Here is a 20,772-nt window from a genome sequence, read left to right on the forward strand (position 1 = left end):
ACTTTGCCTTTTTGTTTCAGACGTTTTGCGTGGTCTCCAAGAGGTTCCGCAAGAACTACATCCACCGCTTCACGGCGACGAACTCGTTCTTCATCTTCTCGCCGTGGAACTCGTTCCGGCGCACGTGTATATTCCTCTCCACGAACCAGTACTTCGACTACGTGGTGATGGCCACCATCTTGCTCAACTGTGTCTTCCTTGCCATGACCGAGACCGTAGAGGAGGCCGAGTAAGTGAACGCCCTTGCACTACTTCTCTTGCAATTTCGGGTCAATTATGATTTTTTACTGCCATATCAAAAGCTGGGCTTCTTTTATAGTGCCTACAAATACGTCAAAAGCAACTGGACAGTCACAGTTTATCTCTGTTACATACATTTACAAACAATAGTTACGTGAGGTCAACATTCTCGTGTAAACTAATACCAATTTTTACTAATTTCATTGCAGCACATTATTCAACAAACCCCGCTAAGGGTGATGTCTGGAATGTGGAAAGAAGTCAAAGATGTACATTATATTTAATGTAAGTGCAATACGATGTAATGACTTAACACTACGAAAAAGTTTCGTATACCATGTTAACACTACATACAAAATAACCTAACACAAAATGTTAACAGTTTCTGTGAAGATACTCTTCAGTGCAACAGGAGGAATTGTCCAACACAAGGTCCTTCCATTCAGTCCTAAACACCACATTACCCACATGACATCTGATATACTCTGGCAGGTTGTTGAATACGTGTGTGTCCATGTATCTGACTCCTTTCAGTAGTAATGTTAAGCCTTTGAAGTCGATGTATAGGTTGTTTTTAATCTTATTGCTACATCCGCACTTTTCACTATTTCTTTGAGAAATGATAAAGGATATTTTTGTATTTATATTGTTAAGTAGTTGTCAAAATACCAAAATGTTTGAAGAGATCTCTCCAGGATGTTTTGAAATTAACATAAGACATAATTCGTATAACATATTTACGTATTCTGAAAATAATGTTACTGTATGTTGAGTTTCTTGAAAAAATTATTTCATAGCTCATTAGTGAAGGAAAATATGCAGGCAAAACAAGTCTCTTCAGTTTTAAATCATAAACATATCTACTGCAAATATAGCTGATCTAATAGGCTTTATCAATTCTAGGCAGTGGGCTTTCCATCTACCAGCAATCTAAAAAACTCTTCGTACCTCTATTTTATTGTTTACATACTAAAGACACATATAAACTGAATATAAACTGAATATTGTGCCATTAAAGTTAAACCTTGGTAACAAGTAAAAATTTGAATGAACATCAAATTCCTTTTACAGAAACGTTTGAGGTTTGATTGTTGAAATAACTTAGTACTAACCTGAGTGAGAAGTAATAAGCAATTTTGAGATACTCATTTAGTGTGTCTGCTCTCTGGTTTTGTATCCTACACATCTCGCTTAAACGTGCCATATATCCGCTTCAGGTGCACTGTAATCAAAATTCGGTGAGCAATAAAGTTACGTTCCAGCTGTCGTTCATTATTCAGGGATTGTTACCTGTTTAGGAAACTAGATAAGTTCATCAGATTACCATGGCCCCCAACTTGTAACATTGTAAGATTTTACACGTGCTGTTCTCTTCTAAACGAGAAACCAACGCCACTTTCTTCAACATCATAAATATATTTGTTTCCTCCTTAGAAAAAGTTGGACTTGGAAGAAGTGGGTCATCTGTGTGATACTTGTACTTTTAAAGTGATATCCTTATAGCCTAAGAGGAAATAAGCAACAATATTTTCAAACATCGGTAAACTTTAAAGATCGATGCCAAGACGGAACAAAGGAATCCAAAATGTTGACAAAAATGTGTGTGTGTACTGGCGCAATCGGAATTCAGCTTCGAATTTCTGCTAACAAGGAAACCAAAACATGGTCTGAATACGTGGAGCAGTATTATATACTTCCAAAGAATTAGGAACGGAATGACTGACATAGAGGAATGTTTAACGAAATGCTAGTAGCATGTGAAGTGCCGTGGAAAAATGTGTTCACTTTGTTGTTAAATCTATTTTTCAGTTATGAGTAGTGACTACGACTAATACGTTCATTTTATTAAATTTAAACAACTGTACTATATTGTAATTTTTAAATGGTCAGCATATAGTCATACTCACAAAACAAATCATGTATGCATAGCCTGCAAATTGACCATGTCCATATCATTTCTATAGAAATCGTGCTAATGACCCATCGAACATTTAACTGACGAAGAAACTGTCTGTCGTAGGAATATTGATGAAAGTAGGATTGACATTTTTATAAAACGAAATATTGGCAGCAGCTGCTGTTATTAATCGTAGGTGCTTATTTTACTCAACTCAGAATGTAGTGAATCCTAAGTTACTTCTTTTACTATTCGACAAAAAGCCTGTACGACTCAAGAGAGATAGATTTGAAGTTTTATTATAGGTCAAGCACCTGAGGTGAAACACAGGAAATTCAGGAAAATCTAAATGTGGATTAGTACTCAATAAAATTCCAATGCATTAGAGATATCATAAACTTTCTGAGCCGCGGCTTAATGAACGAAATGAGCACTGGTCGTAAATTATCGATGCAATAGCGTGGTTTTTCTTTCCAGCTGGACTTAAACTAGTCTTGCAGAAAGGCATAAAAACGGCATCGCTAAATCGAACACACCCGTTTCAGGTTGTTTCCGGCGAACGACTTGTGACGTCATGCTAACTCATCTTTTCTGTGCATAATTTGTGGGTGTCTCGACGCTGGTAGCAGTTCAGTAGAATTCGAAAATAGCTGCACAGGAGTTTTAGATAAATCACGCTCAGAGCTGAACGCCTGAAACTAATCATCCATACTTGTTTCTAAATGCCAATGAGGGATGCGACCGGGACATGATCTTCGAATTTACACCCAAACAAAGTAATCAGCCTGGGATGTTTGCTGCCTGATTAAAAACTTCAAAACTCTTTAACCTGCATCGTTAAGAATTTTTATCAACGTAGAAAAAGCAGTGAATTACAATTCGCTGTCTATTGACTTGAGTGCAGCAACCATATATAGCTATCACAAATTATCAAACTTCACCGATATCTCGCCACAACAGGAAACAAATACGCAGAATTCTTTCTACTCAACAGTTGCCATCAGGGTGAAGACTGGACAGTGGACAGGTGGTGGGCAAAATACGGAACTCCAAAAGCACAACACGTTACCATGTCTAATATAGTGTAGGAAAGCCACTGGCATTCAAAACAGCTTGTAGTCGTCACGGAATGGATAAATACAGCTGCCATAAGGTTTTCAAGGGAATTTTACACTGTTCATCTGCAAAGTAACGACAAGTTCAGCTAACGATATTGGAGGAGACAGGGATCACGCTCCCTTCTCTACAAAGTCGACCACAAAGGCTCAAAAATATTGAGATCTGTTGATTTTGGTGGCCAGGGGAGATGCGACAATTCATCCTCGTGCTCACTGAACCTGTTCTGGGCGAAGCGAACTGTGAGAATATGGCCCTGTCGTCTAAAAACACAATACCACCACTGGGTTACAAATATTGTACCATGGGATGGACCGGATGAGCCAAAATGGTCACATAATCCCTGGCAGTAATGATACCTTGCAGAGAAGCCTTGGGCCCATGGAACACCACGATATGTCTCACCGAATCATCACAGAAACTCAGCCATCTTTCACTCTCGACAACAAGCAGTCTCCGTCGGGAACGGCGACGCCAGACATAAACTCAGTTAGAAGATGGAAACAGTGTGTGACGGAAGACTCATCCAATCAAACGACTTTCTTCCGTTGCTGCACAGTCCAGGTTGTGAAGGGGGTATCCCTCTTTGAACGCATAAAAATAGGTGAATTTAGTTTTTTCAATGATAATATGAAGCAATGGTAAATCTGATGATACAGTTTCATTCCTTACACTTTTGTCTTTAAGAAATCATTTTTGCGTCCACGTTGGACGTTTCCTGTAACCGCTGCACCAGGTGGAAGGACCCCCTGCAAGTGGAACATTGGTCGCAGCGGGAATTCCTGAATCCCTCCTAATGGACATGTAACTAAATAATATTGTGTATGTCATTTCCAATATATTCTCTATCAGCATGCATAGGATAACTAAAACATAGTAAGCTGTAACAAAGTAGTGACGTGTTGAAACAAATGTCATTTTCTTCGCCCAAAAAATCGAAACAAAAGCGTGCACCGAAAGAAGACTTTTGAAGATATCGCAGAAGGGGTATGAACGCTGATACAATATTCAATTTAGAATGTCGGCATCAGATTCCCATAAAAATCGTGCACACCGTTTTCAAGTGATTTTTCAATCCGATTTCAAAAATACAGTTTCGATAAAAAGGCGTTTAAAGTTTTGGGTTACTGTGGTGTGCGTACTGTAAGACCTTCGGTACACACACCATCATATTATTTGACTTGTCGCTCTAACGAAGTAGGCGAGTGTCAGCAATATGTCTCGTGGTCTTATCGTGGCGTTTTTATCTCCTGCCGTTAGGTCAGACGATAGAAATGCCACTTGCACGCTTAGAGTAGCAGATTGTCGGTGACCATCTTTAAACAGAACTTTATTAATTTTCACACACATTTATTTATTAGAATAATAAAAAGCATAGACATTACGTAACTTGATTCTGGATGCTGTTTACAATTGACAATCTGAAGTTCCTTTGGTCTTGGTACGTTAATCTTATTCTCACATGTCTCTGACACTTGACAAAGTGTCTGTTCATTTACCTTCATGGCTATGTACAGGAATATGGTAATCTTATTAGGCGCAGACTAAAACTTGACTATAGACTGGTACAGACAAATGCAGACTGGTACAGACTGGTGCAGACAAATGCAGACTGACCAATCGGAGGTCTGTATACTCGTTATAATACCTCGCGCGTTCAGGTATCACTGTGCGAGTGTGATCCGTGAGGAGAAAAGGTTCTACGTTAGCAGCAATCTCATTGGCTGCGTTACATATTAATACACGGATCGGCGGAAGCAGAATTTGGTCCGTCTCTAAGGCAGCGCCATCTCGTAGTGCGGAGACGGACGAGCGCTGCGCCTGCGCTGTTGTGCTTAGCGGGGGCGCTCTAGTGGGAAAGTACACAACAGTTACATTTCCTGTAGTTAAGTTACCTCTATTCAGCCATCCCTTGTCCACTCACCAATCCTTCCATATCCAAAAGGAGGTCCTCCTCCATCTCCTTCTAGGCCATGGTGGCCATGCGCGCCCCTTTGACAAGTTCTGTCATCCACTGCACTGCTCGCTCGATACGCTTTTCGTCTGCTTCTGTTCAGAAGTTGTAATATGCTGATCCGATTTCAAGTTCTGGCACTTTCATGACTTCCATAATGCCTGTTAGACCGTCGTTGAAATTACGTGCTGCCACACCGACTGCGATGACGACTATGTTATCCCACTGTGAATGGTTTTCGGGGACACTTTTTAACAAATCACCGAGTAACTCGATAAGGGATTTTTTTTTAATTTTCAGAGAGGACTACCCCCTCATGGCTTCGACACTACATTTGCCTTTTACGTGCATTTTCATCAGTGATGTGTGATTTTGGAATTACGGTTCGTCCTTCAGTTTCCAGCATATGGAGCTCCCTTCGTGTTATTTTGTGTTGATAGGGTTCGCGACTACGACCTGCAGCCCGGCAGTGATTTTTGCAGCTGTAGTCCTCCTATTTTTCGTCGCAATCATCTTGAACGACCGTCTGTCAAGATCACTCAACACGCGCTATCATCCGCGTTGTGTCTTAGAGGATGCTTTCCGCTTTTCCTGTACGCCTTCGATACGTTGCCTCTTGAAACACCAAAAACTTAGGCTACCTTTGTTACGGAAACATCCATCATACGAGCACCTACAATTTTCCAGCGTTCGAATTCACTTTGCTCCGACACAGAACAACACAGAACAATTCAGAATACTGTCCTTGCCACGACTGGCGCTTGCAGCGTATTGAGCGCATTTAACAGGTGCCGTCCGGAGTCAAATACGTTTCAAAATGGACTTTACAACTTTGAAAATTCATATAAATTAATTCATATCACCTACAGAGGTAATTGTAGTGTCAATTTGGAAAGAAATACATCAAGTTTTGTCTCGCGTAGTTCCCTAGTGCCGAATCGCATCTTAAGGAGCGCTAGCGGCAGTTGCGTTAAAGATGGGTGTTTTGATTTGAAGAATCGAAGTCGGCGACAACAGTTCAGCGTAATTCCAGTACCAAGTACACTAAAGATCCTCCTAGTAGGCCTACAATTTATGAGCGGCAGAAATGTTTTGTAGAAACAGGATGCTCTGTAGGACATGGGAAATCATAAGGTCGTCCAAGTACAGGGTGTTTCAAAAATGACCGGTATATTTGAAACGGCAATAAAAACTAAACGAGCAGCGATAGAAATACACCGTTTGTTGCAATATGCTTGGGACAACAGTACATTTTCAGGCAGACAAACTTTCGAAATTACAGTAGTTACAAGTTTCAACAACAGATGGCGCTGCGGTCTGGGAAACTCTATAGTACGATATTTTCCACATATCCACCATGCGTAGCAATAATATGGCGTAGTCTCTGAATGAAATTACCCGAAACCTTTGACAACGTGTCTGGCGGAATGGCTTCACATGCAGATGAGATGTGCTGCTTCAGCTGTTCAGTTGTTTCTGGATTCTGGCGGTACACCTGGTCTTTCAAGTGTCCCCACAGAAAGAAGTCACAGGGGTTCATGTCTGGTGAATAGGGAGGCCAATCCACGCCGCCTCCTGTATGTTTCGGATAGCCCAAAGCAATCACACGATCATCGAAATATTCATTCAGCAAATTAAAGACGTCGACCGTGCGATGTGGCCGGGCACCATCTTGCATAAACCACGAGATGTTCGCAGTGTCGTCTAAGGCAGTTTGTACCGCCACAAATTCACGAAGAATGTCCAGATAGCGTGATGCAGTAATCGTTTCGGATCTGAAAAATGGGCCAATGATTCCTTTGGAAGAAATGGCGGCCCAGACCAGTACTTTTTGAGGATGCAGGGACGATGGGACTGCAACATGGGGCTTTTCGGTTCCCCATATGCGCCAGTTCTGTTTATTGACGAAGCCGTCCAGGTAAAAATAAGCTTCGTCAGTAAACCAAATGCTGCCCACATGCATATCGCCGTCATCAATCCTGTGCACTATATCGTTAGCGAATGTCTCTCGTGCAGCAATGGTAGCGGCGCTGAGGGGTTGCCGCGTTTGAATTTTGTATGGATAGAGGTGTAAACTCTGGCGCATGAGACGATACGTGGACGTTGGCGTCATTTGGACCGCAGCTGCAACACGGCGAACGGAAACCCGAGGCCGCTGTTGGATCACCTGCTGCACTAGCTGCGCGTTGCCCTCTGTGGTTGCCGTACGCGGTCGCCCTACCTTTCCAGCACGTTCATCCGTCACGTTCCCAGTCCGTTGAAATTTTTCAAACAGATCCTTTATTGTATCGCTTTTCGGTCCTTTGGTTACATTAAACCTCCGTTGAAAACTTCGTCTTGTTGCAACAACACTGTGTTCTAGGCGGTGGAATTCCAACACCAGAAAAATCCTCTGTTCTAAGGAATAAACCATGTTGTCTACAGCACACTTGCACGTTGTGAACAGCACACGCTTACAGCAGAAAGACGACGTACAGAATGGCGCACCCACAGACTGCGTTGTCTTCTATATCTTTCACATCACTTGCAGCGCCATCTGTTGTTGAAAATTGTAACTACTGTAATTTCGAAAGTTTGTCCGCCTGAAAATGTACTGTTGTCCCAAGCATATTGCAACAAACGGTGTATTTCTACCGCTGCTCGTTTAGGTTTTATTGCCGTTTCAAATATACCGGTCATTTTTGAAACACCCTGTATATCTGGCGACGTCGTTGAGCGAGTGAGACAACCTGTCAACAGCCCTACGAAATCGACCTGGCGTGCATCTCGCGAACTGCAAATACCGCATACGACTGTTTGGCGTGTGTTAAGAAACCTTTTGCATTTGAAACCGTACAGACTGCCAGTCCTGCAAACAATAAAAGACACTGATAAAATTGCTTGCAAGAACTTCTGTGCGGATATGTTAAATCTATTACATGAAGATGAACATTTCGTGGATAACATCATCTTTTCTGACGAGTCTACTTTTCACTCAAGTGGCAAGGTTAACACACGTAAGTATAGGATTTGGGGCAGTGAAAATGAACATCAAACATTGCAACATGTTCGTGCTAGCCCTAAACTGAAAGTTTTTTGTGCATTGAGTAAGAACAAAGTGTACGGCCCCTTTTGTTTTGCGTGAGAGAACCATCAGCGGGATAATGTACCTGGATATGTTACAAGAATTTTTGATGCCACAGATCGATGAGGATGAGAAAGAACCAAATGTTTACTTCATGCATGATGGTGCACCCCCCCCCCTCCCCCCCTTCCTACCGCCATCCGGGATTTCCTCAGCGACCGCTTTCCAGATCAATGGATTGGCCGTGATGCGCCAATTGCATGGCCCCAACGTTTCCCATAACTGAAACCACTCGATTTTTTTTATATGGATTCATTAAGGATATCGTGTTTGTACCTCCTTTGCCGGCTTCTCTATCTGAACTTAGAACAAGAATTTTCGCCGCCGCTGAGCAGATTACACCTGCAATGCTACAGCGAGTTTGGGAAGAAATAAACTGAAACTTCCTGGCAGATTAAAACTGTGTGCCGGACCGAGACTCGAACTCGGGACCTTTGCCTTTCGCGGGCAAGTGCTCTGCCATCTGAGCTACCCAAGCGCGACTCACGTCCCGTTCTCACAGCTTCAATTCTACCAATGACTCGTCTCCTACCTTCCAAACTTCACAGAACCTCTTCTGTGGCTAACCCATGTCTTCGCAATATCCTTTCTTCCAGAAGTGCTAGTTCTGAAAGTTTCGCAGAAGAGCTTCTGTGAAGTTTGCAAGGTAGGAGACGAGGTACTGGCAGAATTGAAGCTGTGGTGACGGGATAGGAGTCGTGCTTGGGTAGCTCACATGGCAGAGCACTTGCCCGCGAAAGGCGAAGGTCCCGAGTTCGAGTCTCGGTCCGGTACACAGTTCAATCTGCCAGGATATTTCATATCAGCGCACACTCCGGTGCAGAGTGAAAATCTCATTCAATAAATTAACTTGCGATGGGGCGTGTGCAGAATAACCAACGGAAGCCACATACAACATCTTTAGTTTAAGGTAAACAAACTTGATGTGTTTTCCTACAAAATAACACTAAACCCCTCTCTACATCTTCTTTCAATAAATTTATATGAATTTTTAAAGTTGAAAAGTCCTTTTTGAAACACCCTGTACAACAGAGCTACCTGCAAAATTAAGGTAGTACTGCGTTTATGTTCAAACGTACATTTGTCGCTGTGTTTCCGCATTTTTGTCCAACACCTGTAACAATCTGCGTGTCTTCTTGAAAGCGCGATGTTGCAAAAGTACGTTCCTGGTGTGTTCCATGTGCTTCAGATCTATATAACCACGTAATCTCGCCAAGAAACAAAACTGCACTATTTTCGGTGAAGAATCTTAAGGGGCTCCGGAACGCCCTATACTTGCAATGTTAAAATAACGCTTATAAATTACATCTTTCCTCACAAAGTATTTGAGGTAGGAAGTTGAACTTTTTACAGATTATTTATTGGAATGTGGGCTACAACTTAACACAGGGATTTTACAAAATTTTAGTTCAGTTATTAAAGATGATTTTTTTCAATTGTAATGAAAATTCACAACATTTTTTTGCAATTTTTTATTTATATATTCAAAAATATACAGTTTTTTGGAAAAAGGCTGTGTTAAATTATGCAGAAGGTACTGTGTAACATTTACTTCAAGTTTGAAACAAATATGTTTGGAAGATCCTTAGAAAACATGTAATTAGTATGAGAAAATAAAAGTATTGGGAATCGAGCGACAAAGATTGGATTAACTTTTTAGTGCATTCCAGATCCACAGGTTGGATTATCTTCATCCTCTGCAAACTCCTCCTCCAGCTTCCTCTTGTTCCTCCTCCTGTTTACTCTTGCTTGTATTTCTAGACTCTTTACAGCCCTGTCTGCAGCCCGAAGGCGTTCCTTGTCTAAAGCAAGCATCGCTCGTACCATGTTAGAACCTATCTTCATTCCCATATTTCTAAAAACCTTGCATACAATGTTGCCATCATTGAAAGTCGCAACAGCATCATACACACCAAAGTGAAGTGTTACTATTCCAACAAATACTTTCATTGGGGTTTTGAGTTTTTCTGTGAATACACTTTTTCAACAGTTCAGGTGCTGCTAAGTCTCTGAAAATAGGTTTTATCGCCTCCATTATTGCATGAGGCAGACTATGCTTATGAGTGTACACTTCACCAGTTAGCAATCCTTTGTTATATTTACACCAACTGTCTTCTTCTTTGGGACACAAGCTATGTTGGGGATTTTCATCGGTTGAAGAAGTATGAAAAAAAAGAGCCCAAACAGCCTTCTTCATTTCGTCGACACTTTGTGTATTTTGCCTAATAGCCATTCCATAATAGTTCTGTATTTTGTCAATTACACTGTCAGTTAACCTTCCCTTCCCATCCAACCCTTTACCATCACTGAGTTTTTGTTTTTTGTACGAAGCTTGCAGTCGCCGAAGTCTTTTTCCCATTCGCTTCTGTACGTGTCCAATACACTCAAATTTCTGCACTACATCATCATCATCATAGGGCTTCAGTCCTTGAACATGTTTGAAACTTTTAGAATCACCGTCACCAAGGTAATTAACATATCGCTCTTTATCACACGCCTCAGAACGCTGGAATATACTGGCAACACCAGCCACTTCCATTCCTCCACTACTGCCACTATAGTTAGCTTTGCAATTATTTTCATGTGTACCTCTATATTTTTGTGAACAGCTACAATACTTTGATATTACTGCTACATCTAAAACTTTCCCTGTATACATACTGGTGGCAGATACTACACCATGAAGAGATGTGTGTCCCCGTTTATGCCAGGTACCATCGAACGCTGCAGTCAAATCTCTGTTACCATTATTTTCCGTTACTGCCTCTTCCACAGCGTTCTTCATAGATTCTATACAGACATCTTCTACTTTAGACCCTATTAATTTATTATAGGTCGTAAACTTGGTTGGGGGATTTGGAAGATTCATGATGCCACAGGAAATTGCACCTGCAGTAGCACCCTTACCAACTGAACGCAAGGAATAAACAAATCTAATGTCGTGTTCGTAGATTTTGCTACCATTTTCTTCAGTTGCAGTTACTGCAACACTGTTCCAAAAGGTGGTCATGTATGAACACTTATCACATTTCAGTTGTATTTCACTAGCAAGTCCTACGTGCTTTATTATGGAGAGTTCCAGACCAACTTCACTACAATGAATACATCTTACACAGTTTGAAAAAATTCCTTTGAGAACCGACATATCAAATATTTCATTCACATCCGATTCGCCCGTAAAACATTCATAGTTTTCACTCATTGAACCAAGCTTCTTCTGTGAAGTATTTTCTTTCCCACTTTGACTGCTATGGGCAGGTGTACTTGAGAGGTTGGGTTCAGTCACTTGGTTATCGTCTTTATTGTTTACAGTTATAACACATACCTTTGGCTTTCCAACATTTCTCCTTTTCTTAAAAGCCTTCAGAGGATTTCTAATAACTTTACTTTTACTCATTATTATACTTCAACAAAACAGAGACTCAAGAAACAGAATTAATTACGAATATTTTCGAGATAACGACAGAGTAAATAAACATGAAACAATCGACAATCACACCAGCGATATATATTGAACCATCACAGGTTAGCCACAACACATACTTTATCTCACATCACTAAAATGTACCTGATGAACACGGACGTTAATAATAACACCATTTGACAGCAGTTTAACAGCGCCACAGTGGGTCACGCCCATGTAGAACACATTTCAAAAAAAATTTAAAAATAGTTGTAGTCTTCGGAATTGAATAAATTATATATCTATTAAAAGGTAATAGTCTGCAGATTCAGAAAACGCAAAAAAGGAAAAATTGAACTTTTCATGATTTTGAGCCTTTCCGGAGCCCCTTAAAATCGGCAGACACGAGTCAATTCTTCGCACGAAGACATTATTAATAAAAATCGACAACCTCACTTTCACTCGCGCTACAGTTTTAAAAACTCGTAAGTCTGACACAACTTACAACTGACTTGCACCAATCCCAAGCTCTTACGTAAATTCTACAAGTCCAAAGTTGATGACTGGAAGCGTGGAACGTTAAATATCTCAATTTAATCTCCAAGTGGCTCTTTGCAACGTTCTCTACCATTTTAATAATGACAAAAAAGGGACTTGGAATTACAATAGGAACTGGACCACTTTAGTTTCCACAGAAACAATGGATTTAATCCCACTTTAATAGAAACCCTTCAAGTTGCCTCTTCGACCATCACGTCAACCAGCTGTTAACTACTTCCGAATATTGTAATAACAGGGAAATAGTATACCCCTGACTGTTAAAGTTGACTTGGCACGGTTTCCATAGCTAATTGCACCCACGCCAATGATTTTCTAATGGTGCTCTGCTCGTCTTCTGCCGACAGATATATATTCCTCGCGATCTACACGGCGGAGATGATCATCAAGTCCATAGCGAAGGGCTTCATCCTGAACAAATACACGTACCTGAGGAACCCGTGGAACTGGCTCGACTTCGTGGTCATCACGTCGGGCTACGCCACCATCGGCATGGAGGTGGGCAACCTGGCCGGCCTGCGGACCTTCCGTGTGCTGCGGGCGCTCAAGACCGTCTCCATCATGCCAGGTAACTCCGTAACTGTAGGCGAGCGTCTCAGCCTCTCAGGAAACTGTGGTGCTAGTCGTGCCAGCTTAGCTATCAAGCCACGCAGCTGAGGGAAACACGAGGTAGCTGTCCCAAGTTAACCATGACGTACGAGGGTGCAGCGCTAACCATCATGCCACTTAAGTATGGCACATTAGGAAGCTTGACTGTGACGCGTAAATACTTATACGATGCGAGTTTCTCAGGATATTCACCAGTAATGTGTTCTTTCCCATTGTTCTTGAATTAATCCATATTTAAAGAGAACTGCTCTTCATTAAACTAACTGGAAATTTTGTCCAAATTTTTTTCGTTACTATCGTTCAATGAACATATTTTCCCGAAGACAACAACGTCGTCAGCGAACAGTCGTATTCGTGAACCAATCTGACAAATAGTTTATGTACACTGCCGGAAAAAAACGAAACACCCTCAAGGACTATGTTCAATAACACTTGTGTATAATATGTACATGCTGAGGCGTTGTAATGTTAGTTAGGTTGTAAACTCCCAACAGAAAAAATAATTATAATATTCACATTTATTGTAACCTCCAAATAAAAAAAAAATCTCGTTTAAGTTCCCAATAGAAAAATTTCTTTCCAATAACAAAATTTCAAGTTTTAATGTGACCTTCCATTAAAGACTGACTGCATATCGAGATTAATAAGTTTTGACGTCAGCAGCGCTGCGTCATTGCCCTGTTAAATCATCCTGAATAACTGAAACATTCTTACCTCACAATGATGGTTCAAATGGCTATGAGCACTATGGAACTTAACATCTGAGGTCATCAGTCCCCCAGAACGTAGAACTACTTAAACCTACCTAACCTAAGCACATCACACACATTCATGCCCGAGGCGGTATTCGAACCTGCGACCGTAGCGATTGCGCGGTTCCAGACTGAAACGCCTAGAACCGATCGTCCACAGCGGCCAGCCCTCACAATGATGTCCCCGGATAACGCTATCTATATATCTGCTCCTATAAGAAATTTTTGGCACAGCCAAGTACAATGCTGACCACTAGATTTTCATTTGTAGGAAAACAACTGATTTTCTTTTGCTTATTCAACATGATTATGCACAGGAAATATTCGTAAAATCTCTAAACTCAGATAAATGACTGGCGAAAGTTTTCTTCAGAACAAAAATTATTATTGAAATATTTCTGCGAGGAATTACGTGGGAATTTAACATTACAATTGTGGTTAAATCAGTTGTGGCAATTAACATATGCGCGCGGCAACAAAAAAATGGTTCAAATGGCTCTGAGCACTATGGGACTTAACATCTATGGCCAGCAGTCCCCTAGAACTTAGAACCACTTAAACCCATCTAACCTAAGGACAGCACACAACACCCAGTCATCACGATGCAGAGAAAATCCCTGACCCCGCCGGGAATCGAACCCGGGAACCCGGGCGCGGGAAGCGAGAACGCTACCGCACGACCACGAGCTGCGGACGCGCGGCAACAAAGAACAATATTTTTTATTTGTCTTATACCGCATCGCCCAGGCACTGCCAGCGTTCTGCACGACCGGCCCAACCCAAGTCATCCGCTGGACAACCCTGTCCAAACTCCAGAACTCAAGTACTCTGTGCGAGCTGCAAAACATGACTGCTCTCTGCGAGCTACTAAACTCGACATCCTGTCCATTGTAGCATAGATATTCCATATCGCAGGCAGTGAGTGAGCAATCCATCGAAATTACCTCTGCTCAAGTGCGCTAGCGAATAGTAATGAACCCTTAATGAACGCCGATTTGCGGGGGAGGAATGTGGTGTCACCGCCAGACACCACACTTGCTAGGTGGTAGCCTTTATATCGGCCGCGGTCCGTTAGTATACGTCGGACCCGCGTGTCACCACTATCAGTGATTGCAGACCTAGCGCCGCCACACGGCAGGTCTAGTCTAGAAAGACTCCCTAGCATTCGCCCCAGTTGTACAGCCGACTTTGCTAGCGATGGTTCATTGTCTACATACCCTCTCATTTGCCGAAACGACAGTTTAGCATAGCCTTCAGCTACGTCATTTGCTACGACCTAGCAAGGCGCCATATTCAGTTACTTCCAGAATGTATTCTGAACAGATAATATTGTGGATCATGTACCGTCAAGAGCGACGTTCATCATTAATGGATTAAAGTTAAGTATCAAACTAATTACGTCCGCTTTCTGAATTCTAATTCCTTGTCTTGTTCCAGACCTCACGTCAGTATAGTTCTTTCCTCCTCACGCCAGTCTGCGTGAGCTAAAACGCGTGCATTTCGGCCTCCTCTAGTAACACGGTGTTGGCTCTTCTGCCAACACAACAAACCCCTTACAAGGTGTTGAGTTGGAGGTGAACAGTGTTTGCAACATTTATTCTTGGGTACAACCATGCTCCACCGACGAGTACGTACTCGTATTGGAAAGCTTAAAGCATCTGAACGGGGTCAGATTGTGGGCGTGCAAGAAGCAGGGTGGACGTATCGGCGAAATGCTGCACATGTTGGGCACAATGTATCGGTGGTGTCTCAGTGATTGCAGCAGTGGTCTGTAGAACATTTCCACATCTGTAGACAAGCTTCTGGCTGTCCGATTAGTACAGGCGCACGTCAAGATCGGTACATTATGCGAGCAGTGGTGGCAGGCCGATCATCATCCAGAGACGAAATCTGGGCACGCGTAGCTCCTGCTGTGTCACGAGGGACCATTGGGAACCGTCTTCTTGCAGCAGGATGTATATCACACGTTCCTGTAGCCAGACTTCCATACACATCAAGATTCCACCAAGAATGGCTGCTCCGGTGTTGTAAAGGAACGACTTGAAGAGTGGAATGCGGCTCTGTTGTAGTCAGCGATGGCCGTAGGTTAAGTCTGTACGCGAGCTGTGAAGAATGTACGCGGGTATTGCGTAGACCTGTGAGCCGCCTATTCCAGAGTGCATTCGCCCACCACATACAGGCCCCGTCCTAGGCTTCCTGGTGTAGAAGGCCATCATTACAACTCGCTGTCACATTTGGTGGTACAGCGTAAAGTAACCAGTGACCGCTACATTGCTTAGGCTGTTATCCCCGTGCTACTACCACTTCTTCGACCGCTCGTCCACATAGGCTTCTGAGACGCGATGTGCTCTTCTTGGTCGAAAACAACTGTCCCGGCCAGCGGGATCACCAGACCACTTGGCAACTGAGACATGATGAAGCAGCGTGCAGACCCTACAAGAACCATTGCCGAATTCCAAAAAAAGGGGTGAGATGCTTGGGATAACCTATCGCAGGATGCCATTCGGCACCTTTACGACCATTTGCATATGAGAATACGGGGTGTTCAAAAAGTCTCTCCGCAGTGCCGTATGATTATTAGCCGCGCGTGCCGTATGATTGTTCGCCTGCCTGGGTTACTTCCCTTCAGGTGAACGCTCCCAACATTCCACTGTTTCGTTTAGCTCAGCCAGCGTCAGTAGTATCATCTGTGTGTGTCGTTACGCGTTGACGTGAACGTTTCAGTTTAGTTCCTTTGTCCGTTTGTTTCATTTTTGTCACTGTTAAAATACTGACCACTGAAGAACGTGTGATTTTGTCGAACAAGTGTTCAAAACTGGCGGTAAATACACAGTTTCAGTTCGTCAAACATTTAATTCAGTTTTCCCGGAGACAAAACTCCCACATCGCGATACTGTGCAAGATTTGATTAACAAATTGCGAAGTACGGCTTCAGTGACAGATGCACCGAGAAGTGGTCGTCCCAGCGTTTTGTCTGAGGATAAACTACTCGATATTTCCGATAAAATGTCCATAAGCCCAAACAAGTCAGTAAGAAAACTCGCCCAGGAAGTCGATGTTACCTCGGAACGGCCCACGCAGCTGTAAGGAAAAAATTAGAACTTTTGCCATACAAAGTGACAGTCGCGCAAGAACTGAAAAATACTGATCATGAAAAGAGACTGCATTATTGTCAATGGTTCAAAAATTTCTTTCAACAAAAAGTATGGGATATTCTTAATGAAACGTTTTTCAATGATGAGGCGTGGTTTCATTCATCCGGGTACATAAACTCGCAAAATTCTCGTATGTGGAGTACTGCAAACCCATTGTGTATTCAAGAGGAATCACTTCATTCTGTGGAAATAGGAGTTTGGACTGCAATTTCTAGATGTAGGATTGTGGGTCCCATATTCTTCAACGAAACAATAAACGCACGATACTGCAGTGATATTCTGTACCCATTCATAGGAGAACTTGTTTTAAGTGACATACTGAACGGTTATTTTCAACAAGATGGTGCACCGCGCATACACTCGCGTTTTAATTTCACAGCTTGCTGATGTTTTTGGTGATTGCATAATTTCACAGGGACTTTGGCCGCCACGATTGCCTGACCTAATACCACCTGACTTTTTCTTCTGGGTTGCAGCGAAAGCAAGTGTCTATAAAAACCGTCCAAAATCCATCGATGAATTGAAAACTCCAATATCCACTTCCACTGCTTCTGTTACAGAAGAAATGTTACAGCATGTGTTTGGAAACATGATTAGACGAATTGAATTGTGTATTCAACAACAGGGGGGACACTTTCAACATTTAATGTAAAAATTTGTAAGTAAAAATGAATATTCAATAAATTAATAACTTGTATTTCACTGAGTTTCATTTCGGTATATTCACTGTGGCATAAGGCACGCGAGGCTAACAATCATACGGCACTGCGGAGGGACTTTTTGAACACCCCGTACATGTCTGAGATGCTTAGGGGGCGGGGGTGGGGATTACACTGCGTACTAATGCGACTGTTTGGACATCCTTTTGCTTCGACACATGTGTTTCCTTTCGTATGGATTTGCTATCGTAAAACTCCTACAATGATAGCTAACTGTCACATCACTTGTCAATGAAATGACCTAGACCTTGAGGGTGCTGCATTTTTTTTTCGGCACTGTATACTGCAAAACATTAAAGATTCTATTATACATCCTTGCTGGGGCACACCTCATCTTACTTTCATTTCTGTAGAATATTCCCCGTCCATTATAAAGTCCCTGGTGTATGATGAATCATCTCTGTTGCTTGCATAACCTATGCAAGCAGGTTTTCGTCGAGCTGCGCAGAGATTACGTAAACAACACTCGTCTTGCTACCTCACGAGAAGAGGGCAAAGCACAATTTATGGTCAAGAATGATCAATGGTGTTTCGGTCGGGTCGTATATCACCACCTCCCGCCCTCCAGGTCAGAGATACCTGATTTTACCTGCAAGAAGTGCTGGTCGAGTTGTTGGAAACTCTAACGTTGACCATCCGTGAAGGAGCGTGGTTGCAATACCATAGCAAGTCAGCACATTTTGCGTTTCCCATCCTAGACCATTTCGTCACAGTATTCAGAGAAGGATGGACAGCCCTGGAGATCATGTTCGGCCGCAGAGGTCACCGGATTTCACTAATTTATATAGACCTATCCTTATGGGGCTACACGAGGAGCCTTGTCTATGGTCCGCCCATGTAATATCGGAGGAAGATCTGAATAAATGAGTTATGGCTTCGGCAGAAATGTGTCATCATGTCCCATGTGGTTTATACTTAGTTTTTCAGAACTTACTTAGAATTACATGCAACGAACTTGGTGGTCCAAGTATCGCACTCCTTTTCAGCTAAGCTACGTAAGGAACCTCAATATTAGCACAAGAGTTAACACAGTAAGTCGAATTTGTTTCCGTTGTAAGACTGGAACGGAGCGTTTCCGATGTGACACGTTGCCTACAAACTACTTCCTATAACCTCCAAAAGTTTATAGTAGAGATTATTAACTCGTGTCTTCTTTGTGGCGCTATCTTCTGAAATACAAAATTGTTTACATATCACTCTAATTAAAAGAGTGATGGAAACCTTGAGACAACAGCTTTAAAAAGAAACTTAACAATAATTTTCTTAAGATGAACAATTTTATGCATATATGTTCTCAGAAATTTGAGAGGAGTGGCTCTGAACAAACCTAAATATCTAAGTTGAGTGAAATCGGAAGGAAATACTAGAGTTCGTCCGTTGTTTGGAATCTTCGTCTTAAGTTTATTTGCTTTGTCAGAAATTTTACCCTGCGGACGACAAAGAAGTTATTGGAGAGTATACATACACTGGCTGACAAATTAATGTGAGGCACCCAGAATACATGGTCGAATGTTAATGTAACATAGTGCACGAACATACTATCGGCGGGTACATAGAGGATTAGAGTCGCAATTCTCTGCGACAGGTAGAACGGTCACCAGAACACATTAATGTTTGAAATTTCAAACTTTCTGGCAGATTAAAACTGTGTGCCGGACCGAGACTCGAACTCGGGACCTTTGCCTTTCGCGGGCATGTGCTCTACCAACTGAGCTACCCAAGCACGACTCACGCCCCGTCCTCACAGCTTCACTTCTGCCAGTACCTCGTGTCCTACCTTCCAAACTTTACAGAAGCTCTTCTGCGAAACTTGCAGAACCAGCACTCCCGAAAGAAAGTTTCGTAGAAGAGCTTCTGTAAAGTTTGGAAGGTAGGAGACGAGGTACTGGAAGAAGTGAAACTGTGAGGACGGGGCGTGAGTCGTGCTTGGGTAGCTCAGTTGGTAGAGCACTTGCCCGCGAATGGCAAAGGTCGCGAGTTCGAGTCTCGGTCCGGCACACAGTTTTAATCTGCCAGGAAGTTTCATATGAGCGCACACTCCGCTGCAGAGTTGAAATCTCATTCTGGAAACATTAATGTTTGTTTTTCGTATTCACTATTGTTAGCAGATTTGGTAAAGTATGTAAGGGCGTGAACAGCGTCAGACGTTGGGTGGTAACTGTGAAGGACACGGAGATGCCGCGTACTCGTGTGAGACAGTATTATCAGCACATCACAGTGTCTGAAAGGGGTCTCATTGTGCGTCTCCGTTTGAATGGCTAGTCGAATCATGCAATGTCCAGGTATGTGGGGCATTCGAATATGGTAGTGATACAGTGGGAACGTGAGCGCAAGCATACTCGTCAAGGTTCCGATCGATCACATACGAGGTGCGGCTAGAAAAAAACCGGACTGATGCTGGAAAAAACATTTATTTACAATTTCATGTTATCTCCTTCAATGTACTCTCCTCCTCGGTCTCTACACCGCTCCATACGAATTTTCCACTGTTCATAGCAATGCTGCAGATCATTTTCGGTAAGTCCATACATTACTTCCGTCGCTTTTTCTTTTACTGCTTCAACAGTCTCAAATCTAGTTTCTTTCAAAGCTGACTTGACTTTAGGGAAAATAAAAAGTCAAAGGGGGCCAAATCAGGTGAGTAGGGTGGATGATCTAAGATGGGAATGTTGTGTTTTGCCAAAAACGTCTTCACTGACAACGCACTGTGAGCTGGGGCATTGTCTTGGTGAAGGATCCATGACTTTTTTCTCCACAAATCGTTCCGTTTTCTCCGTACTCGCTCACGTAGGGTAGCCAGGACGCTAATGTAGTAATGCTGATTCACTGTTTGTCCCTCTGGTACCCAATCAATGTGCACAATCCCTTTGATGTAAAAAAAAAACAATCATCATTGCCTTGAATTTCGATTTTGACATTCGTGCTTTTTTTTGTCGTGGAGAACCAGGAGTTTTCCAATGCATCGATTGGCGTTTAGTTTCGGGATCGTAAGTAAAAAACCACCATTCATCGCAAGTAATAACATTTTGTAAGAAGGTGGGGTCACTTTCAATGTTTTCCAGGATGTCAGAACAAATCATTCTTCGGCGTTCCTTCTGTTCAATTGTGAGACACTTTGGAACCATTTTTGAACACACTTTGTTCATGTTGAAACTTTCATGAAGAATCTGCCTAACACTTTCCTTGTCAACTCCTGTTAACTCAGACACTGCTCTGATTGTTAAACGGCGATCTTGTCGAACAAG

General features: G+C 42.4%; 1 protein-coding gene across 1 annotated transcript in view; it reads left to right on the forward strand.

Annotated features, from left to right (window-relative positions):
* LOC126263582 (sodium channel protein 60E-like) overlaps positions 1-20,772 on the forward strand; it is a 347,601-nt gene that overhangs the window by 20,607 nt on the left and 306,222 nt on the right. Inside the window, exons 2-3 of the mRNA XM_049960674.1 lie at positions 21-229; positions 12,640-12,860. Of these exons, the coding sequence (XP_049816631.1) occupies positions 21-229; positions 12,640-12,860 (430 nt within the window). The remainder of the gene's footprint in view (positions 1-20; positions 230-12,639; positions 12,861-20,772) is intronic.

The sequence above is a fragment of the Schistocerca nitens genome, chromosome 6 (assembly GCF_023898315.1).
Source record: "Schistocerca nitens isolate TAMUIC-IGC-003100 chromosome 6, iqSchNite1.1, whole genome shotgun sequence".
Classification (NCBI taxonomy): Eukaryota; Metazoa; Arthropoda; class Insecta; order Orthoptera; family Acrididae; genus Schistocerca; species Schistocerca nitens.